This window comes from Chelonoidis abingdonii, chromosome 2 (assembly GCF_003597395.2).
Source record: "Chelonoidis abingdonii isolate Lonesome George chromosome 2, CheloAbing_2.0, whole genome shotgun sequence".
In the NCBI taxonomy this organism is placed as follows: domain Eukaryota; kingdom Metazoa; phylum Chordata; order Testudines; family Testudinidae; genus Chelonoidis; species Chelonoidis abingdonii.
In genome coordinates this window covers 13,929,053-13,948,979 of record NC_133770.1, presented here as the reverse complement: position 1 = coordinate 13,948,979, position 19,927 = coordinate 13,929,053, and the positions used below count along the sequence as shown (strand labels likewise).

Sequence of the window (19,927 nt, the reverse complement as noted above, 5' to 3'; positions counted from 1 at the left end):
AGAGCTGTCTGCCACCGCAGCAGCAGGTGCTGGATTCTCCCCCCTTTCCCACAGCGGGGCTCGGGCTGTCTTTCCCCCTGCTTGGGCTTCAGTCATTCCCCTCACCCTACCCATCAGCCCCTCCTCCCATTATTTTTAGTAAAAGTCACAGACAGATCACAGGCTTCCGTGAATGTTTGTTTCTTGCCTGCAACCTGTCTGTGACTTTTAATAAAAATAATCACGATAAAATCTTAACCGTAGTCATCCACCACAGATCTAGTTGAGTACCTTGAAAACATTGCTGCAAGGCTTGGCACTTTCCATACTGGATTCCCACTTTGACCATGACCACAAATTGTAAGCCTATAAATCTAGAGTAATGAGAACACAGCAAGTCCCTGATGAGAGTCAGAGGATATGTGGAATCAGGAGGGGGAAAGTCCAGTTGCTTAGCCAACCCTGGAACATTTTGTCCCTCAAATTACTATGTGCTATGAGACTTAAATCACACCTATATCCTAGACATTGGCAGTCATTCCAACATATAGAAGGCATAAGATAAGAGGGGCAATAAAAATTTATAAATACATTTCAGCATATGTTCCAAAAAGTAGGCAATATAGTTCAGACTCCTGATGCAGTCTTTCAGGTAGCAGCTGGCAACCAGAAATTCGGCATACAGATTGTTGGGGGAGGAGACACGAAAAAGGAATGAAAAAGCTTATTCCCCAAGCTCAACATGTTACAAACAGACAATAACGTATCTATGTCCTCTAGTGATTGTTAGACTATGTGAGGAGTATCTGTCAGCAGCTCCTGGGAGTTTAAATGTCTCCCTCAATCCTGTGTGAATTTCATTTTCCCCCAGCACAGACTAACATCTAATAAGGTAAATAAGAGCAGAACTTTATAGGGGAAAAAATCCACACCAGGATTTGGTCTTGGGGTGGGGGAGAGGGGAAGCACCACCTCTTAGTAGACTCCCACAAGCAAAGCACTTCCTAGAGACAGCTGCAATTGATCCCCAGCTTTAGAGAGACTGGAGCCTAGTGGCAGCTTTTTTCCAGCTTCTGCTTCTTCACAGGACAATCCCAATTTTTGGACCCCAGCCTCCCCAGGACGTGTTTTCCTGGAAAGGGTTTAAGAAGTGCTCATTCTCACTATTTAGTTTCTCCAGCCCCTGCTGCAGGCACTAGACTCTCCCCCTTCTATAGTACTGCTGCTCCCAACAGGCTAAGGAAGGGAACGGAACCTGATCTGATGGAGCAATGGGGATTTTCAGTACTTAAAGAAGGATTCCATACCAGCCATAGCTGTAGATCCTTCCTACTTTTAAAACAATGCCAAGAATTTAATCTCTGTAACCACGATTTCCCCAAATTCTCCCACCCTAGCAAAATAAAGTAGGTCTCTGTGCTACAGAGATGCAAAGCCAAGGCACGATGGAAGCATCCTCATTTATAATCATCAAAAGATAAAAACTTCCTCATAAACATTAAACTAAAAATTAACTTTTCTAAGATGTTGACCAACAACCCTGCCTACCCCTCCACTCCATTCTCTGCCTCTCTGGTGAAATGCAACACGAGGCACTGACCTTACAATGACCTGCAGCACTCAATAAGTAATGTGTTAGATACTCTGGGTATGTCTACACTACGGGATTATTCCGATTTTACATAAACCGGTTTTGTAAAACAGATTGTATAAAGTCGAGTGCATGCGGCCACACTAAGCACATTAATTCGGTGGTGTGCGTCCATGTTCCGAGGCTAGCGTCGATTTCTGGAGTGTTGCACTGTGGGTAGCTATCCCATAGTTCCCGCAGTCTCCCCCGCCCATTGGAATTCTGAGTTGAGATCCCAATGCATGATGGTGCAAAAACAGTGTCGCGGGTGATTCTGGGTAAATGTCGTCACTCAATACTTCCTCCGTGAAAGCAACGGCAGACAATCATTTCGCGTCCTTTTTCCCCTGGATTGTCCTGGCAGACGCCATAGCATGGCAACCATGGAGCCTGTTTTGCCTTTTGTCACTGTCACCGTATGTGTACTGGACGCTGCTGACAGATGCAGTACTGCAGTGCTACACAGCAGCATTCATTTGCCTTTGCAAGGTAGCAGAGATGGTTACCATCCCTATTGCACTGTCTGCCATTGTAAATTGGCGATGAGATGATGGTTATCAGTCTTTTGCACCGTTTGCATTTGGAAATTGGCGATGATGGTTATCAATAATTTTGCTGCATTTGCAATTGGAAATTGGCGATGACGGTTATCAATCATTTTGTACCGTTTACAATTGGAAATTGGCGATGATGGTTATCAATCATTTTGTACCAGCTGCTGCTGTCATGGATGCTCCTGGCTGGCCTCGCTGAGGTCAGCCGGGGGTGCATGGACAAAAATGGGAATGACTCCCTGGGTCATTCCCTTCTTTATGTTTTGTCTAAAAATAAAGTCAGTCTGGCCTAGAATATGGGGCAAGTGTACCAGAGATCTAGAGAGCACAGCCGCTCTGGGTCAGAGCCCCAGAGATCCCGCAGAAATGATAAACTGCATGCCATTCTAGAGGGTGCCCCTGCAACAATCCCACCCGTTGCTTCCTTCCTCCCCCAACCCTCCTGGGCTACCGTTGCAGTGTCCCCCCATTTTTGTGATGAAGTAATAAAGAATGCAGGAATAAGAAACACTGACTTTGTAACGAGATAAAATGAGGGGGAGGCAGCCTCCAGCTGCTATGATAGTCCAGGCAGAAAATTAAAGGGTGGGGGTGGGGAGAGAGGAGCGTAGCCTCCCACTGCTATGATAGTCCAGGGAGTACAGAATCTTTTCTTTATACATGAAGCGGGGGGCAGGGGGTGTGCTGATGGAGCTCAGGCTCCACCTGCTATGATGAGGACGGTTACCAGGCATTTTGTACCGTCTGCCAGGAATGACAGAGAGTCATTCCCATTTTTACCCAGGTGCCCCTGGCCAACCTCACCGAGCACTCACAGGATGATGACGGTTTTCCACCATTTTGTAACGTCTGCCATCAGGAAAGGAAGGGGAGGGGATGCTGTTGTTCAGTGCCGCAGCACCACGTCTACCAGCAGCATGCAGTAGACATACGGTGACATTGAATAATGGCAAGAAATGATTTTTTTTCCCTTTTCTTTCATAGGGGGGTGGGGGTAAATTGACGAGATATATCCGGAATCACCCCAGACAATGTTTTTGACCCTACAGGCACTGGGAGCTCAGCCAAGAATGCAAATGCTTTTCGGAGACTGCGGGGACTGTGGGATAGCTCGAGTCCTCAGTCCCCTCTCCCTCCATGAGTGTCCATTTATTCTTTGGCTTTCCGTTACGCTTGTCACGCAGCACTGTGCTGAGTCCCTGCTGTGGCCTCTGTTTATCATAGCCTGGAGATTTTTTCAAATGCTTTGTCATTTCATCTTCTGTAACGGAGCTCTGATAGAACAGATTTGTCTCCCCATACAGCGATCAGATTCAGTTATCTCCTGTATAGTCCATGCTAGAGCTCTTTTTGGATTTGGGACTGCGTGGCCACCTGTGCTGATCAGAGCTCCATGCTGGGCAAACAGGAAATGAAATTCAAAAGTTTGCGGGGCTTTTCCTGTCTACCCTGGCCAGTGCATCCGAGTTCAGACTGCTTTCCAGAGCGGTCACAATGGTGCACTCTGGGATACCACTCGGAGGCCAATATCGTCGATTTGTGGCCACACTAACCCTAATCCGACATGGTAATACCAATTTCAGCGCTACTCCTCTCATCGGGGAGGAGTACAGAAATCTGTTTAAAGAGCCCTTTATATCGATATAAAGGGCCTCATTGTTTGGACAGGTGCAGGGTTAAATCGGTTTAACGCTGCTAAATTAAGTTTAAACGCATAGTGTAGACCAGTCCATAGTGTGCAGCAATATAGCCTTCACACCATCATACTGATAAAGTGACTAAAAAAAGAAAGACCAAGTGAATTGGAGAAGGCATTTAAGTCAAGAGAGGCTCAGTCATTCATAAAGAGCAAAGGCTGCTGCCTCAAGCTGAAGTGAGAAGGAATGAGAGAGATTTCAATTATAAAGACACTCACAGCAAAATTCCTCATCCCTTGAACAGATCAATATACAGTGCCTTGAAATTAATAATCACCATATGGATGGACTCTCCCTTCAGACTGAATACAGCTTGGAGCAGCTGCTCAATAAAGGAAACAGTATATTCCAGAATCCGAGGAGGAGGAACTGCCCTTCATTATTTACCAACATCCCAACTGCCCTAACAAATACCTTACATCCTTGTCCTTCCCAGCAGCCAAGACAGACCACCTACTGGATGGCATGACACGAGCACCCCTCCTCCAAAACCCAAAGGAGGCAGGCAACGGCCCATAGCAGTTACTTCCAATCCCAAAACATCAGAAAAATACAGATAATTTCTTCCCCACACACAGACCCCAACAGAAGCGGGGGGTGGGTATTAGACCATAAGATGTAATATCCCCCTCTCAGGAGAAAAAATACAGAGTCCCCTAGAAGATGCTCCCAGAAACGCACATGCCAACTAATTCCGAGATCCATGAACAGACACTGGAGTAAGTATAACCCTTCCCTTTTAGCTCCAGCCGAGACACAGCCGCACTGCTGGAAGCCCTACGCCCCAGAAGTAGAAACAGATAGCCAGAAAAGCTGCCAGACCCGCTCCCAAGCTCCAACTCGCCCCAGCCCCAGGAGCAGGAACACCGCTCTCAACGCATCGGCAGACCTGAGGCGCGCACACCCCCCCAGACCCTTCCACCGAAGAAGTAAGACCAGAGTCCCCCTTTGCGCTCCCATTTCCTGAGCTGTAACAAAGACCCTCCGATGCGATCACCGCCCTAGGCCCCAAGATCCCCCCAGCCCGAGCAGGAATCCACCCCCACAGATAAGGACTCCGGAGCTAAGCGAGACAACCAGAGAGACACACCCCCCGCGGCCGCTACACCCCCGGAGTAGGAACAGAGCCAGCCCCTGTCTCCGGCTAGGGCCAGACACACAGTCCCCTGCCCGGCCCGTCTCCAGGGCTAGGGCAGATCCACCCGCCACGGCTCCGACCCCCCAGGCGTCAGGCTCCTGAGCCAGCGCAGACACTGCCCCCGGGCCGGCACAGACACCAGCACACCCCGAGCCCCATCCCCTGGGAGCCAGGGCCGGTCTCCGGAGCTCGCTGGCGCAGACACCCCCCGCACACGCGCCGCCCCTGTACCCCACCTCCGGCGGGTACAGACACACACCCCGGACCCTACGCGCAGGAGCCAGGCCGACCTCCACGGCCAGTGCAGACTCACACCCCGGGCCGGGACACACACCGCCCCCCCCGCCCCCAGGAGCCACCCCCCGGCCCAGAGGGCGCGCAGCCCAGGCCCCTGCCCGGCTGACAGGCTCCCCGCGCGCCCCACTCACCGATCACCTCCTGCAGCTCATAGTCATCCCTGTTGATGGACCAGGGCAGGGAGCTGGGGTCCTCGGCCATGGCGGCGCTTCCCCGGGCGCGCCGAGCTCAGCGCCGGGCGAGGCAGGGCAGCGGGGAAAGACGAAGAGAGGCGCGCAGCCCAGCGGCCCCACAGCCACCCCGCCTGAGCCCTCCCCGCGCCGCGCCTCCCCCGCCTCCCCATTGGCTGGGGGCTCAGCGGTGGGGGCGGGGCGTCACAGTCATGCGAGGCGGGGCCTCGTCGACCCCCCCACCGCCCAAGAAAAGCCTATAGAGTTCAATAGAAAAACCCACCAACCTCTAACAAGGTAAACGCTACCATGACAACCTCCCCCCGCCCCAGCAGGGGCCCTCCTTCCACCGGCCCGCACCGACGCGGATGACGTCACCCGCGCACGCCTGCCGACGCCATCTTGAGTGAGGCGCTTGCCAGGCCTCGCCAGAATTTCACTGCCCTCCCGTCCCCACCATCGTATGAAGGGCTGTTTTTAGCCAGACATCCCGCGAAGGATAAAGACTTGGCTGTACTATAATCCGGAGGGAGGCGGAATGAGAACATGCCACACACAAAATGGCGGCCGTTTGCGTCTCAGGGAGGAGCGGAAAAGGATTCGCCCCTAGTCTGTGAGACCGGTGTTGATTGGTTCTCGGCTATAAGCTGTCCAGCAGCGATTGGCTTGCAAGCCTGTCAATAGCTTGAAGCCCCGGCCCAGCCTGTATGTGTGCCATGCTCTTGCATGGAGAGGGGAGAAAAGGGAGGGAAGCAGAAAGGCTAAGGGAGGGGCATGCATCTGTGTGGAGCCAGGTTCTCTGCTGGAGCCTGACCTAGCGTGCAGAGCCCATCTTGGGGCTAACAGCCGTAGGGAATGCCTGAGGAGCATGGCTTCATGCACAGTGTCCACTGAGTACATCACCACCTAGGCGCTGTCACATAGTCACGTCACCCATCCCCGATCAGGCTTGCCACCAATCCTGGTATGTCCAGGAGCATTTGATTTTGCTCTGATGATCCCAGCTGCTTCAGGCAATCCGTTGGGATATTAATAGTTCCCCAGGGTCCCTTTCACACTGCAACGCCATGATATTTTGATGCAGTGTATCAAAACATCACAAACTAGAAGTTTCTGCCAAACTGGACAATCTCAAAGAAGCATCCTTGGGGAGGTTAAGCAGTTGGCACAGAGCCTCTGATAAATGGAGGGAAATTTTGGATAAGGCACAACCTAAACCCTTGTTAGGAAAAGTGCCCTAATATTTCTAATGCCCACACATATGACACTCCTCTGCCCCTCAATATTAAGTTGTGTGAACACAAACTTACCTATCTTGAAAAGATGAAGGGCTATGAAATATTTGATCCAGAGAACATAGGCATTTCAGCCCTGAGGTTTAGAGTATTGTGTTAAATTAACTAGACCAGCAACCCCAGGCACTGGGATTCCCTCTTCTTCAATGTATGTATATTCCCAAGGCTTGTATTAATTCCAGGGGCAGGTGCAGTACTCCACCACAGATGCTTCTGGGCTCCATATTCTCTATTTAAATACAGGGAGAGGTTATGGTGGTGTCATCTGGGGTAGAAGGAAGGTCACTTTTTCTCCTCTCTTCTAGGTCTCCTAGTTGCCAAACTCTTCTGCATACTCCCCTCCCTAATTTCAGTATTGAGTAATACAGCCAGACTTTCTGATTCAAATACCAGGCAATCTAAGTATTCCGACTGATTACTAACCATGATAAAATCTTGGCAGTATTTTCTGGGTATCTCAGCAAGATGTAGCCCTTATAACAGAGGTCGGCAACCTTTCAGAAGTGGTGTACTGAGTCTTCATTTATTCACCTTAAGGTTTCGTGTGCCGGTAATACAATTTAACATTTTTTAGAAGGTCTCTCTCTATAAATCTATATGTTATATAACTAAACTAGTGTTGTATTGTAAAATAAACAAGGTTTTCAAAATGTTTAAGAAGCTTCATTTAAAATTAAATTAAAATGTTGAGCTTACGCTGCTGGCCCGTTCAGCCCGCTGCTGGTCTGGGGTTCTGTTCACCTAGGCCAGCAGCTGGCTGAGCGGGTCCTGCAGCCGGGACTCCAAACCATCAGTGGACTGAGCGGCTCAGCCCACCACCGCTCAGGGGTTCCATCTGCTGGCTCCTGCCAGCCGGGATCCCAGCTGCCGGACCCGCTCAGCCCACTGCCGGTCTGGGGTCCCGGCCCTGCCCACATACAGTGGGTACCTACCTTCTCCTTGGTTCTGGCCCATTCTCTTCCTCTCTCTCTGCAGTGAGCTGAGGATGGCAGTGCACTGAGCACAGGGCTGGGGGTGAAGGGTCTGGCCAGGAGCTAGAAAGAGGGCGGGGGCTCAGAGTTGGGGCAGGAGGCTTGGGCAGCTCCCATTTGGTGTGAGGGGTGCAGATGGGAATGTGGGGGGGTGCAGGAGCTCCCATCTGGTGCTCAGGGTGGGGGTGGAGGGTCTGGGTATGTAGGAGGGTGCAATAGTCAGGGCAGAGAGCTGGGGGCATGTGAGGGGGTGCAGGTGTCAGGGCGGGGGGGCTGGGTATGTGTGGGGGTGCCAGAGTCAGGGCTGGGGTTGTGGGAGGATGTGAAGGAGTCAACCAGAGGGCTATGTGTGTATAAGAGAGGTACAGGGCTCAGGGCAGGGGCCTGGGGCGGGTGCGGGGCTCAGGGCAGAGGGCTGAGTGTGTCTGAGGGGGAGTCAGGGCTCAGGGCAGAAGGCTGGGGAGGTGTGAAGGGACAGAGGGCTGGGGGCATTTGGGAGGGGGCAGAGCAGGACAGGGGGCTGGAGGGGATATGCCCCTATTCCACCCCACCTTCCCCAAGGCCCTGCCCCCGCTTCTTCTCTGCCTCCGCCGCCGGGAGCAGTGAGCACGCTGACTTTGCTCCTTCCCGACCCCCTCCCTCACAAGGGCCATCAGCTGATCCACTGGCAGGGAAGGCAGGACAGAGAGGCAGAGAAGGGGCAGGAACCCAGCACACTACAGGAAGAGGCAGGTGAGCCACCAGGAACAAGCTTCTGTCCATAGACGTGCACAGCACATTTCATTAGGGTGTGCACCCAGGGAGCCCTGCCCTGGCCCCGCCCTTGCCATGCCCTAGCCCTGCCCCCGCCCTACCCCCATCCACTCCCTCCTACTTGCCCCTGACTGTCCCCCTCAGAACCTTTTTCTAGTCTACCTGGAGTGGCTATTATCCAGCTTAATATCAGTCACAAGGAACATCTTCCATTGTTGTTTGCAGTGCTGTTGTAGCTCTGTGGGTCCCAGGATCTTAGAGAGACAAGGTAGATGAGGTACTATCTTAGATAATACCAACTTCTACTGATTGAAAGAGACAAGGTTTCAAGCTTACACAGAGCTCTTCTTCAGCTCTGGGAAAATGTACTCGGAGTGTCACCACTAAATATAAGGTGGACCAGATAGTTTAGCATATGTAGTTAACACATATTTCAAGGTGAAGTGGCTTGTCAACAATGCTCCAGCCATGGGGAGTGAAGAGAATGCTTGGGAAGGGGAGGGAGGTGTTAGTGGGTTATAGGTTGTTGTAATAAGCCTTAAATCCAGTATCTCTATTCAGTTCATGATTTTTAATGTCTAGCAAAAAGTTCTTTACTTTGTCCAAACCATGGGACAGACATGGATACTAGGATAGTTCCCCAACATGCCAGCCTCTTCATGGACCTCCATGAAGAAGAGTTTCTGGATAACTGCACCACAAAACCAATAATATACCTAAGATGCATCAATGATATTTTCATCCTCTGGACAGATGACCTAAACTCCCTCATAGATTTCCACCACAACTTCAGCAACTGCCACCCATCCATTAAATTCACTCTAGAACACTCCTATTCTAGCATTAACTTCCTGAACACCATGATCACCTTCAATAATGGAACCCTACAGACAACTATATACAAGAAACCCACTGATCACCATACCTGCCTTCACAGATCCAGTAATGACCCCAAAAACACCAGGAAATCTGTTATCTACAGCCGGGCACTCAGATACCACAGCATATGCTCTGAATAGAAAGTCTAGGATATACATCTTTATACGCTTAAAGCTACCTTAATTAAACAGAGATGCTTCCCCAGAGAAACAAATTGCATCATGGAGTGGGCCATCCAAATACCCCAAGAGAACTTGCTTCAATACAGAAATGAAACCCCATCCAGCCATGCACCTCTACTTGTCACCTCCTATTGGAACCTGTAGGAGTATCATAAACAATAACAACCCATACTTTATGGAGACCACATCTTGTAAGAAATCTTTCCTGAATCCCTGTTCTGGCCTTCAAACAACACCCCCAGCCTCTCTAAGCTCATCATCAGAAGCAAGCTTCCCATACACCAGGAGATACCAACCCAAAGCAACACCAGTCCCTGCCAGAATAACGGCTGAAAAACCTGTAGACATATCTCCACTGCTTCGATGATCAACACCCCCATAATATACCTTTCCAGATGCATGTGGCATACCTCATCCAATGCACTAAATACCCCAATAACAACTATGTGGGTGAAACCAGACAATCACTACACTCTCAAATGAACTCACACAGAAAAATGATAGAAGATAAAAACACCACATCACCTGTGAGTGACCACTTCACAAAATGATCACGCCATACTTGACCTCTCAGTTCTCATCCTCAATGGAAACTTACACAATAAGCTCCCAGGCTCATCTTTTGAGGGCAAATTAATAACTTTGCTAGACACTGAAAATCATGGACTGAGTAGAAACAGTAGATTTATAGTTTATTACATCTATAATCCCCTAACCCGCCCCCTTTCTCATGACTTGAGAGGTGTCAATGGGCCACTTCACTTTGAATAGTCCCTTGAAATATGGTTATTTATGCTAAACAATCTGTTTTACCTTGTAGTTAGCTGTGACATTCTGAGTACATTTCCCAGACCTGCAGAAGAGCTCTGTATAAGCTCAGAAGCGTGTCTCTCTCACCAACAGAAATTGGTCCAATAAAAGATATTACCTGCACAATTATTTTTAAGTATAATACAGTTATAGTCCACACTATCTCTTGTGATTGGCTAAACATAGACTCATAGAATTGGAAGGGACCTCAAGAGGTCATCTAGTCCAGATCCCTGCACTCAAGGGCAGGACTAAGTATTATCTGGATCATCCCTATTATGGAAAGAATTGTCCGTACCAGGGTATCCATTGGTGGAGCTTGTGATGTTTCCTGGAAGTACCAAGGGTTGCGAGGCACCCAGGAGGAAGCCTTGTGTACACCTGCCATGGGTCAATGCCCCAATTCTTCTGGAAACACAAGCACTGCCCTCCAGGCCTGCACAGGTTATGTTTCTTCTTTACAGGTTAGCAATAGGCAGACTCCAAGCCTTGATTCCTCTGAGGGTGTGTCTACACAGCAAAGAAAAGCCCATGGCTGGCCTGTGGCCAGCCAACTTGGGATCATGGGATTTAGGCTGCAGGACTGTTTCATTGCTGTGTAGATTTCTGGGCTCAGCCTGGAGCCCAGGCTTTAGGACCCTGCAAAGTGGGAGGGTCCCAGAGCTCAAGCTCCAGCCCAAGCGCGGAAGTCTACACAAGAATGAAACAGCCCCGCAGCACTAGTGCTGCAAGCCCAAGTTGACTGGCATGGGCCACCAGCGCAGGTATTTCTTACCCTGAGTGTCTACCTGGAGTGTCCAGCCCTGATCCACATGACACATGCAGAATCCACAGACTCACTCTTCCCAGAAGAACAGTACACCCCAGCTTACCAGTCACATCTCAGATCACTACTCCTCTTAATACACAGCCCTTAGATATGTTTTTAGTGAAAGCAAGAAGAGGTTTATTTAACGAAGCTTAGAGAGTTTAGTGATGGTGAGTAGGATAATTGGAAGCAACAGGTATCATACAAAATAAAACCATAATACATCTTCTAGAGCCTAAACTTTGTTAACAAGTTACCCTTTTATCTACTGAAGTTTAGCTCACCCAAAATCTTTCTTACAGCACTTAACAGCCAGACCTAGCTGTGATCTTCTGTTCATGAGACAAGTCGCTGGCAGCTTGCCACCTTGGCAAAAGATGCTGGGTGTAGCTCTGTACCCCTAGTTAACCCAAACAATCCATTGCCTTTGCTTGTAAACAGGACACCTCGCTGCTGCTTCACTGCAGAGGTCCTTTCCTATAGGTTTCTGCAATCTCTTGGTTAGCATATTTCCACATTTGATTAGCATTTTGCTCAGACTCAGTGAGGCAGACAATACAGGATTTACACATAGCCAGACAGATAGATAAGCATCTCCTGCCCAAATGACATTTTTTTAATCACCTTTGGTGATCAGTCCTCCTTAAGAACATTTAATTTTCAGTATACATACATAACTCCTTACATATTATCCATACATACATTTTGCAATTATTGTAATTACCAGTGTGACACAGATTTTCAGCAGAGTTCACCCTTTGGTGAACTATTATATAGATACCAGAATCAGGGGACTCCTGTAATCCATATGCACCCTTTTGCCCTCGGCCAGTTGGCACGAAGGGGGTCCCTGGCCACAGGGCTATTGGTACATTTTTTGATGTCTGAAGATATGTTGCCAAAATGCATCTGAGGCACGTATCAACAGCTTACTAATGCATCCCCTCTTATGGCTTATTTCTTAATTTTAGTATTTAAGAATCTTATTCATTAGAAAGCCTTTGGTATTACTCTCAAACGCCTATTTCCAGGCTCCAAAGTTCCAACCTGCAGTGTAGTAAGCACCATTAAAAAGCCATCATTTGTCAAATAGGCACTATGCAGTTATTATTTTTTATTCTAATTCCTGCCCTAGAGAAACACCGTGATATCTGCTGGCAAATGTTGGTTTCAAAGGAGAAAAGTTAGAATTGATAGTCTTTTTATATGGGTTGCTAGCTATGAATTTTTACCATGGCCCCACCAAGCTAGTGACTCCAAATTTTTTTGCTGACTATCAGCTACCTTGCTAATAAAATGCCTTCAGATGGCCACTGAGGCTCTACTACCCAGCGGCAGCTCTAGGAATTTTGCCACCCCAAGCACGGCAGGCAGGCTGCCTTCTGCAGCTTGCCTGCAGACGGTCCACTGGTCCCACGGCTTCAGTGCGGGACCAGTGGACCCTCCGCAGGCAAACCGCAGAGGCAGCCTGCCTGCCGCCCTCGCAACACCAGCAGAGCGCCCCTCGCAGCTTGCCTCCCCAAGCACGCGCTTGGCATGCTGTGGCCTGGAACCGCCCCTGCTACCACCACCACTGCAGCAAGAAAAGAGTAAGGCTCCAGTCCTGCAAACACTTCCGCACGTGATTAAACTTTCCATGACTACACATCCACCTAACTTTACTACCGTGAGCGAGTGTTTGTAGGGTCAGGGCCCTATTCTGAATTCCTGTGACTTTAGGGCCAGATCCTACTTTCATTAAAGTCAATAGCAAAAATCCCATTGACTTAGAGTAGTATCAAGCCCATAGCAAGTATTGTTCTCTAAGAATTGGTATAGACTCTGACAAAAGCAACAGTATAAAGCATGCACCGATGATGCAATTGGTGGTCATATCAACATACACAAGTCAAAGATGTATTTTAATTTTTAGCTCCTTGGAGAATTATCCATTTCCACACAAAAATCACTTCATGCATAAAACTTGGATAATCCTTTAACATTTTAATTCTACAAATAAAATAAATATTTTAAGAACATAAGGATGACTGAGTCAGACCTATGGTCCATCTAGCCCAGAATCCTGTCTTCCAACAGCCCCAGTGCCAGATGCTTCAGAGGGAATCAACAGAACAGGGTAATTTTGAGTGATCCATCGCTGTCATTCTGCCCTAGCTTCTGGCAGTCAGAGGTTTAGGGATGCCCAGAGCATGGGGTTGTGTCCCTGACTATCTTGGCTAATAGCCATTGATGAACTTATTCTCCATGAATTTATCTAATAGGTCTGGGTTTCACAACATCCCATAGTAACAAGTTTCACAGATTACTTGCGCATTGTGTGAAGTAATACTTCCTTTGGTTTGTTTTAAATCTGCTGCCTGTTAAACTCATCAAGTGACCTCTAGTTCTTGTGTTAAGTGAAGGGGTAAATAACACTTCTCTATTCCGTTTCTTCACGCCATTCATGGTTTTGTGGACCTCTTTCATATCCCCCTTAGTCGTCTCTTTTCTAAACTGAACAGTCCCAGTCTTTTTAATCTCTTTTCACGTGGAAGCTGTTCCATATTCCTAACTACTTTTGTTGCCCTTCTCTGTACTTCCTCCAGTTGTAATATATTGTTTTGAGATGGGGTGACCAGAACTGCACGTAGTACAGTAACTCCTCACTTAACATTGTAGTTATGTTCCTGAAAAATGCAACTTTAAGTGAAACAGTGTTAAACGAATCCAATTGTCCCATGAGATTTAATGTAAATACCGGGGGTTAGGTTCCAAGGAAATTTTTTGGGGGCAGACAAAAGGCATTATACTGTGTACTGTACAGTATTGTACTGTAGTTGGGAATTGTCCCTGGCTTACCTCACACAGGCACAGCCTGCTGCAGGCAAGGACACTAGGAAGCACCTTTGCTGCAGCAGCAGCAGCTTCTCCGGAGAACAGGCTTGGATTTTGCAGGGGATGCTCCAGGCCTGCCTCTTCCTGTCCCCGTTCCATTCCAGGATGACCTCTTCCCACCCCGACTTCACCTCCTCTCCAGAGCACGCCACATCCCTCCCCCCGCTGTTATACCAATAAAAACTAGCAGGATCTTATTAAAGGGGACAAGACATTTGTCACATTTATTGTAAATACCATAATAAAATAAAAGATAACAGCAAACAATGTTGTTTGGCTACTTATTCCTATGATTATATATATATGTATTACATATACACATATATCCATTCACACAATCATTCATACAAGTTCTGTGTAGATATTATAGTTACCAGCCTAAAGTTGCTTGTGACAGAATACTGGCCAGGTACTCTGTACATAAGAGTGGAGCCGAGTCCGGGTCAGGTGCACCTGATGCTCCCGGAGGCTGGCAGCAGAACCATAGACTCAAAGTCCTCAGTCTTCAGAGTCCAGCTTTATAGGGATTTTTCCCTATGTTAGTTCATGGGAGTTGCTTCATTCTGCTGTTGTTAAATTAATCAGCAGGTGGCTGGCTCCATGTTGGCAGCAGAATGTTACCCAAAGTCTCTTATCTCACCCTTCTTTTTTACAGGCTTTTAGTTTGGATTCAAAGTCTATAGGTCTTGCTGTGTCACGCTGCCTTTGGGTTTGGATTGATCACCCGTCAATTGCAGGCGTGACTTTCAGCCTTGAACCTGGCTTTGATCTTCCTTCTGTTGTTCTTTTGTCCTTTTCTTTTTAGGGTGGATGCTTTTTACTTTGTTTAGGGCTGTTGTCTAGGTCTTCAGCCGTTGGTAGTTGAACTTCACCTCATCAGGACAGGCTGGTGCTGGAGGTTGATTTTATCATCCATACATGCCTCATTCACACATCTAAACTAACTAATAAGATTACAGCAGGGTTTGCAAAAATGAAGGTTGGAGGAAGCTTTTACAAAATGGAGTGAGTGTTTTAAAATGGGGTTTGAATTACAATATGGCAAACAGTGAACAGAAGTTACAATGCAGGCAAGTGTAGTGAATGGTGAACAGAAGTTACATTAATAAAGTGAACAATTAAAAACAATTTCATTTATCAGTTCTACACCGCAAAGTCCTAAGCGCCACCAAACAGCTGTTTGGCGGCGCTTAGGACTTTCTGGGAGGGAGGGGGAGGAGTGGAGATGCAGCGCTTCCCTGCTCCTGACCCTCCCTCTCTGAAAGTCCTAAGCGTGAAGTGCTGGGTGGGAGGCGGAGGAGCGGAGAAGCCCCGCGTCTCCACTTCTCCCCCTCCCTCCCAGAAAGTCTTAAGCGTTGCCAAACAGCTGTTTAGCAGCGCTTAGGATTTTCTGGGATGGAGGGGGAGGACTGGAGACACGGCACTTCCTAGCTCCTGCCCCCCTCTCCCAGAAAGTCCTAAGCACTGTCAAACAGCTGTTTGGCGGTGGAGGAAGAGACGGAGAAGCGAAGGGGGAGGAGACAGAGAAGCGGAACTTGTGCAATGCTCCCTTGTAAAGTTGCTGTTCTTCCACAGAACCTTACAAGCAGGCAGCCAAACAATGTTATAAGGGAACGTTGCACACTTTAAATGAGCATGTTCCCTAATGGAGCACGGATGTAACATTGAAACAACGTTAAGTGGGACAACGTTAAATGTGGAATTACTGTATTTAAGGTGTGGGAACAACATGAATTTATACAGTGGCATTGTGATATTTTCTGTTTTATTATCTAACCCTTTCCTAATGGTGCCCAACATTCTGTTAGTCTGTTTGACTTCCATGGCACATTACATAAGAACATAAGAACGCCAGATCAGACCAATGGTCCATCTAGACCAGAGGTTCTCAACCTTTTTCTTTCTGAGGCCCCCACAACATGGTATAAAAGCTTCACAGCCCACTTGTGCCACAATAACTGGTTTTCTGCATATAAAAGCCAGGGCTGGCAGTAGAGGGTAGCAAGCAGGGCAGTTGCCTGGGGCCCCATGCTACAGGGACCCCCACAAAGCTATACTGCTCAGGCTTCAGCCCCAGGTGGCGGGGCTCAGGGACCTAGGCTTCAGCTCCATGCAGTGGGGCTTTGGCTTTCTGGCCTGGGCCCCAGCGAGTCTAATGCTGGCCCTGCTTGGAGGCCCCCCCTGAAACCTGCTCAAGACCTCCTAGGGAGCCCCAGACCCTGGGTTGAGAGCCACTGATCTAGATCACTATCCTGTCATCTGACAGCAGCCAGTGCCAGGTGCTTCAGAAGGAGTGAACAGAAAAGGTATTCGTCCATTCCCAGCTTCTGGTAAACAGAGGCTAGGGACACTTCAGAGCACGGTTTTGCATCCCTGGCCATCCTGGCTAATAGCCACTGATGGACCTATCTTCCACAAACTTATCTAGCGCTTTTTGAACTCTTGTATAGTCTTGGCCTTCACAACATCTTCTGGCAAGGAGTTCCGCAGGTTGATGGTGTGTTGTGTGAAAAAACACTTCACGTTGTTTGTTTTAAAACTGTTGCCTATTAATTTCATTGGGTGACCCCTAGTTCTTGTGTTATGAGAAGGAGTAAATAACACTTCCTTATTTACTTTCTTCACACCAATCATGATTTTATAGATCTCTATCATATCCCCCCTTCGTCATCTCTTTTCCAATATGAACAGGCCTTCTCTTTTTAATCTCTCCCATATGGAAGCTGTTCCATACCCCTAATCATTTTTGTTGCCCTTTTCTGTACCTTTTCCTATTCCAATATATCTTTTTTGAGATGGGGCAACGAGATCTGCATGCAGTATTTAAGATGTGGGCATACCATGGATTTATAAAGAGGCAATATCATATTTTCTGTCTTATTATCCATCCCTTTCCAAATGAGTCTCAACATTCTGTTTGCTTTTTTGACTGCCGCTGCACATTGAGTGGATGTTTTCAGAGAACTCTCCACAATGACTCCAAGTCTTTTTCGTGAGTGATAACAGCTAATTTAGACCCCATCATTTTAGATATATATAGTTGGGATTATGTTTTCCAATGTGCATTACTTTGCATTTATCAACATCGAATTTCATCTGTCATTTTGTTGCCCAGTCACTCTGTTTTGTGAGATCTCTTTGAACTCTTCACATTCTGCTTTGGACTTAACTATCTTGAGTAGTTTTGAATCATCTGCAAATTTTGCAACCCCACAGTTTACCTTCTTTTCCAAATCATTTATTAATATGTTAAACAGTACTGGTCCCAGTACAGACCCCTGGTGGAAACCACTATTTACTGCTCTCCATTCTGAAAACTGATAATTTATTTCTACCCATTGTTTCCTATCTTTTAACCAGTTTCTGATCCAGGAGAGGACGTTCCCTCTTCTCTCATGACAAGTTACTTTGCTTAAGAGACTTTGGTGAGGCACCTTCTCAAAGGCTTTCTGAAAATCTAAGTACACTATAGCCACTGAATCACCCTCGTCCACATGCTTGTTAACCCTCGCAAAGAATTCTAGTAGATTGACAAGGCATGATTTCCCTTTACAAAAACCACGTTGACTCTTGCCCAACAAATCATGTTCAACTATGTGTCTGATAATTCTGTTCTTTACTATAGTTTCAACCAATTTGACTGGTACTGAAGTTAGGCTTACTGGCCTGTAATTGTTGGGATCACTTCTGGAGCCTTTTTAAAAAACTGGGTGTATGTTTTCAGAGCACAATCCATGATGACTCCAAGCTCTCTTTCTTTAACTTCTCAAAAGTCAGAAATTGCAATGTCATTAGTTCAATGTCTGTTTTAACCAGAATTGGATACAGTCTAAAAAAAGGAGGGGGAAAATCATAACCCTTGTGCAATTTCAAAACTTCAAGCAATGTCCCTACCTCTTATCATTAATATTCCCCTTGCTCAACTTCTTCTGAGCTATTATTCTGTGCTGTGTTTTGTCTTGTCTCATTTCATTTAGATTGTCAGCTCTCGAGGGCAGGGGAAGAGTCTTTAATTTCTGTTTGTAAAGCAGCTGGTGAAGTTATGTTGCTGTGTAAGTGTTTTGTCATAATAATAGCCCTAAATCTTAATAGAAATCTGAAATGAAGTTGCAGCCTTCTGTGCCTGAACCTCCTTCTGAGCCAGGCTTTCAGGGATACTCAAGAGTGGTACAGTTCATCCTTCTTCCAAGGCTGATCTCACATCTGGGGTTATCATGTTTACCATATGGGGGTCTATTGTTCAGTGATTAGAGGAGAGGCCCAGGAGTCAGGACTTGTGAGTCCTTTTCCTGGTTTTTACACTGACTTAGGGTATGACCTTGGGCAAGACACTTAGTGTCACATGGTGAGTGACCCTTACATGGGTGTACAAGGGAAGAATAGAGAACAAGGAGCTCCCCTATCTCCTGTGCTCCCCTATCTCCTGTGCCATTCCCCAAGAGGAGACACAGCTCCACACTGGCCTCAGTGCAAGCCTGTGCTTTAATGGCACAATTCAGCCCTTCCCCCTCCTTGTGCCTCAGTTTCCCCATCTGTTATAATGATGTTAGCATCCATCGCAGAGGTAATCTAGCTGTGATATTATAATGATTTTAGTATTTAACACAAGGATGTTGAAAGAATTAATATATGTAAGAATTTTGGGTAGAGAGAACAAGTACAAAGTTTTATTAACACCAGTGAAGATATAGGGATGCAACTTCTGGCATGTACAAGCTAATTTGATGCAACTCCATCTTGCTAATTCAGGTATTTCGTACATCATCCTACTATTCATGTACACTTTACGCTTTAGCTAGAGTTAAAGAGTTGCTCTTTCAAAACAGCCATACAGAAGTATCTAGTGTTTACAGTTCAGTTGTGGTTTAGGGCCATGGAACTTGCTACCACATTTCTAGTTAAATCTTTTTAAGGCACTATAAGCCGATGTTTATAAGTGACTGTGCGTTAGCTACCATGATTCTCACAAACAATAGCCGTTAATGTGCTTACTGAACTGCTCGGTACGGTCATGGTTTGCTAAAGCAAGAGGGAACCTAACAATGCCTGTCTTATTGCATTCGTAATAGTGCAAGGTGCATTAGCAAGCAGAATGCCTGACCTTGTTTCAGTACGAAATTTGCATGCCGTTCTTCATTGATGGAAATCCTTTCAGGCTTATTGAAGGGAATTTACTCCCTCAAATTGTGGATGATTATTTAAACAAATTACATGGCAGTTTGCTCTGTAGCCAACAAAGGCAGGAATGCACTTTATCTCCTGGGCTCTCTTGAATCATGTGTGCTTTTATTGTTCTTGAGAAAATGGTAAGACTAGGATTGGACAGTGCAGCAAGGAGCCTTGCTTTCAAACCCTCAGACCAATGCGCTGTTCTTACAATCAGCTCAGCAGAATGTTTTCAAAACATAAGCCAAATGCAAGCCTAAACTGCTAAATAGGTTTGCACCAACTATTCTGTGTAATATTGAGTACCTTCAGTCATTCATTGCACTCCATGCTAGTGTATTAAGTAATTTTAAATTCACCTTTGAGGTCACTTTGAAGTAGCCAAATGCCAGGTTTGAACAGGTGCTTTCTGGTTCTCAGAGTACATTTATGGAATCCAGATTTTGCTTTCACTTTGCTATGCAAACAGTTTCCCCTTATCCCATCCCCACCTCTTCCCAGTTAACAGAAACATTACATTCTCTCCACATATTGCTTCACTGAAAATGCTTCCACAGTTTTAAGTGACAGGCGATTAGTGGGAGGGACACAAAGTGGGCACCAGCTAAAGAGGGGCATGTGACCTCCCCATGTGACCTCCATACATGACTCATCCCCACCGCACCCCGAGCCCGGGAGCCCCGCACTCTCCCCATCTCCTCCCCATCCCATGTTACCTGGTGGT

General features: G+C 47.1%; 1 protein-coding gene across 3 annotated transcripts in view; it reads right to left on the bottom strand.

The window, feature by feature from the left end:
- OXSR1 (oxidative stress responsive kinase 1) overlaps positions 1 to 5,643 on the bottom strand; it is a 126,104-nt gene extending 120,461 nt beyond the window's left edge. The window contains exon 1 of one of the 3 annotated variants that reach the window (XM_032784041.2): positions 5,427 to 5,643. In XM_032784041.2, coding sequence (XP_032639932.1) covers positions 5,427 to 5,496 — 70 coding nt within the window. In that variant the 5' untranslated portion in view covers positions 5,497 to 5,643. The remainder of the gene's footprint in view (positions 1 to 5,426) is intronic. The other 2 variants (XM_032784043.2, XM_075062177.1) reach the window with 2 other exon arrangements.
- Positions 5,644 to 19,927: the final 14,284 nt, after the last annotated feature.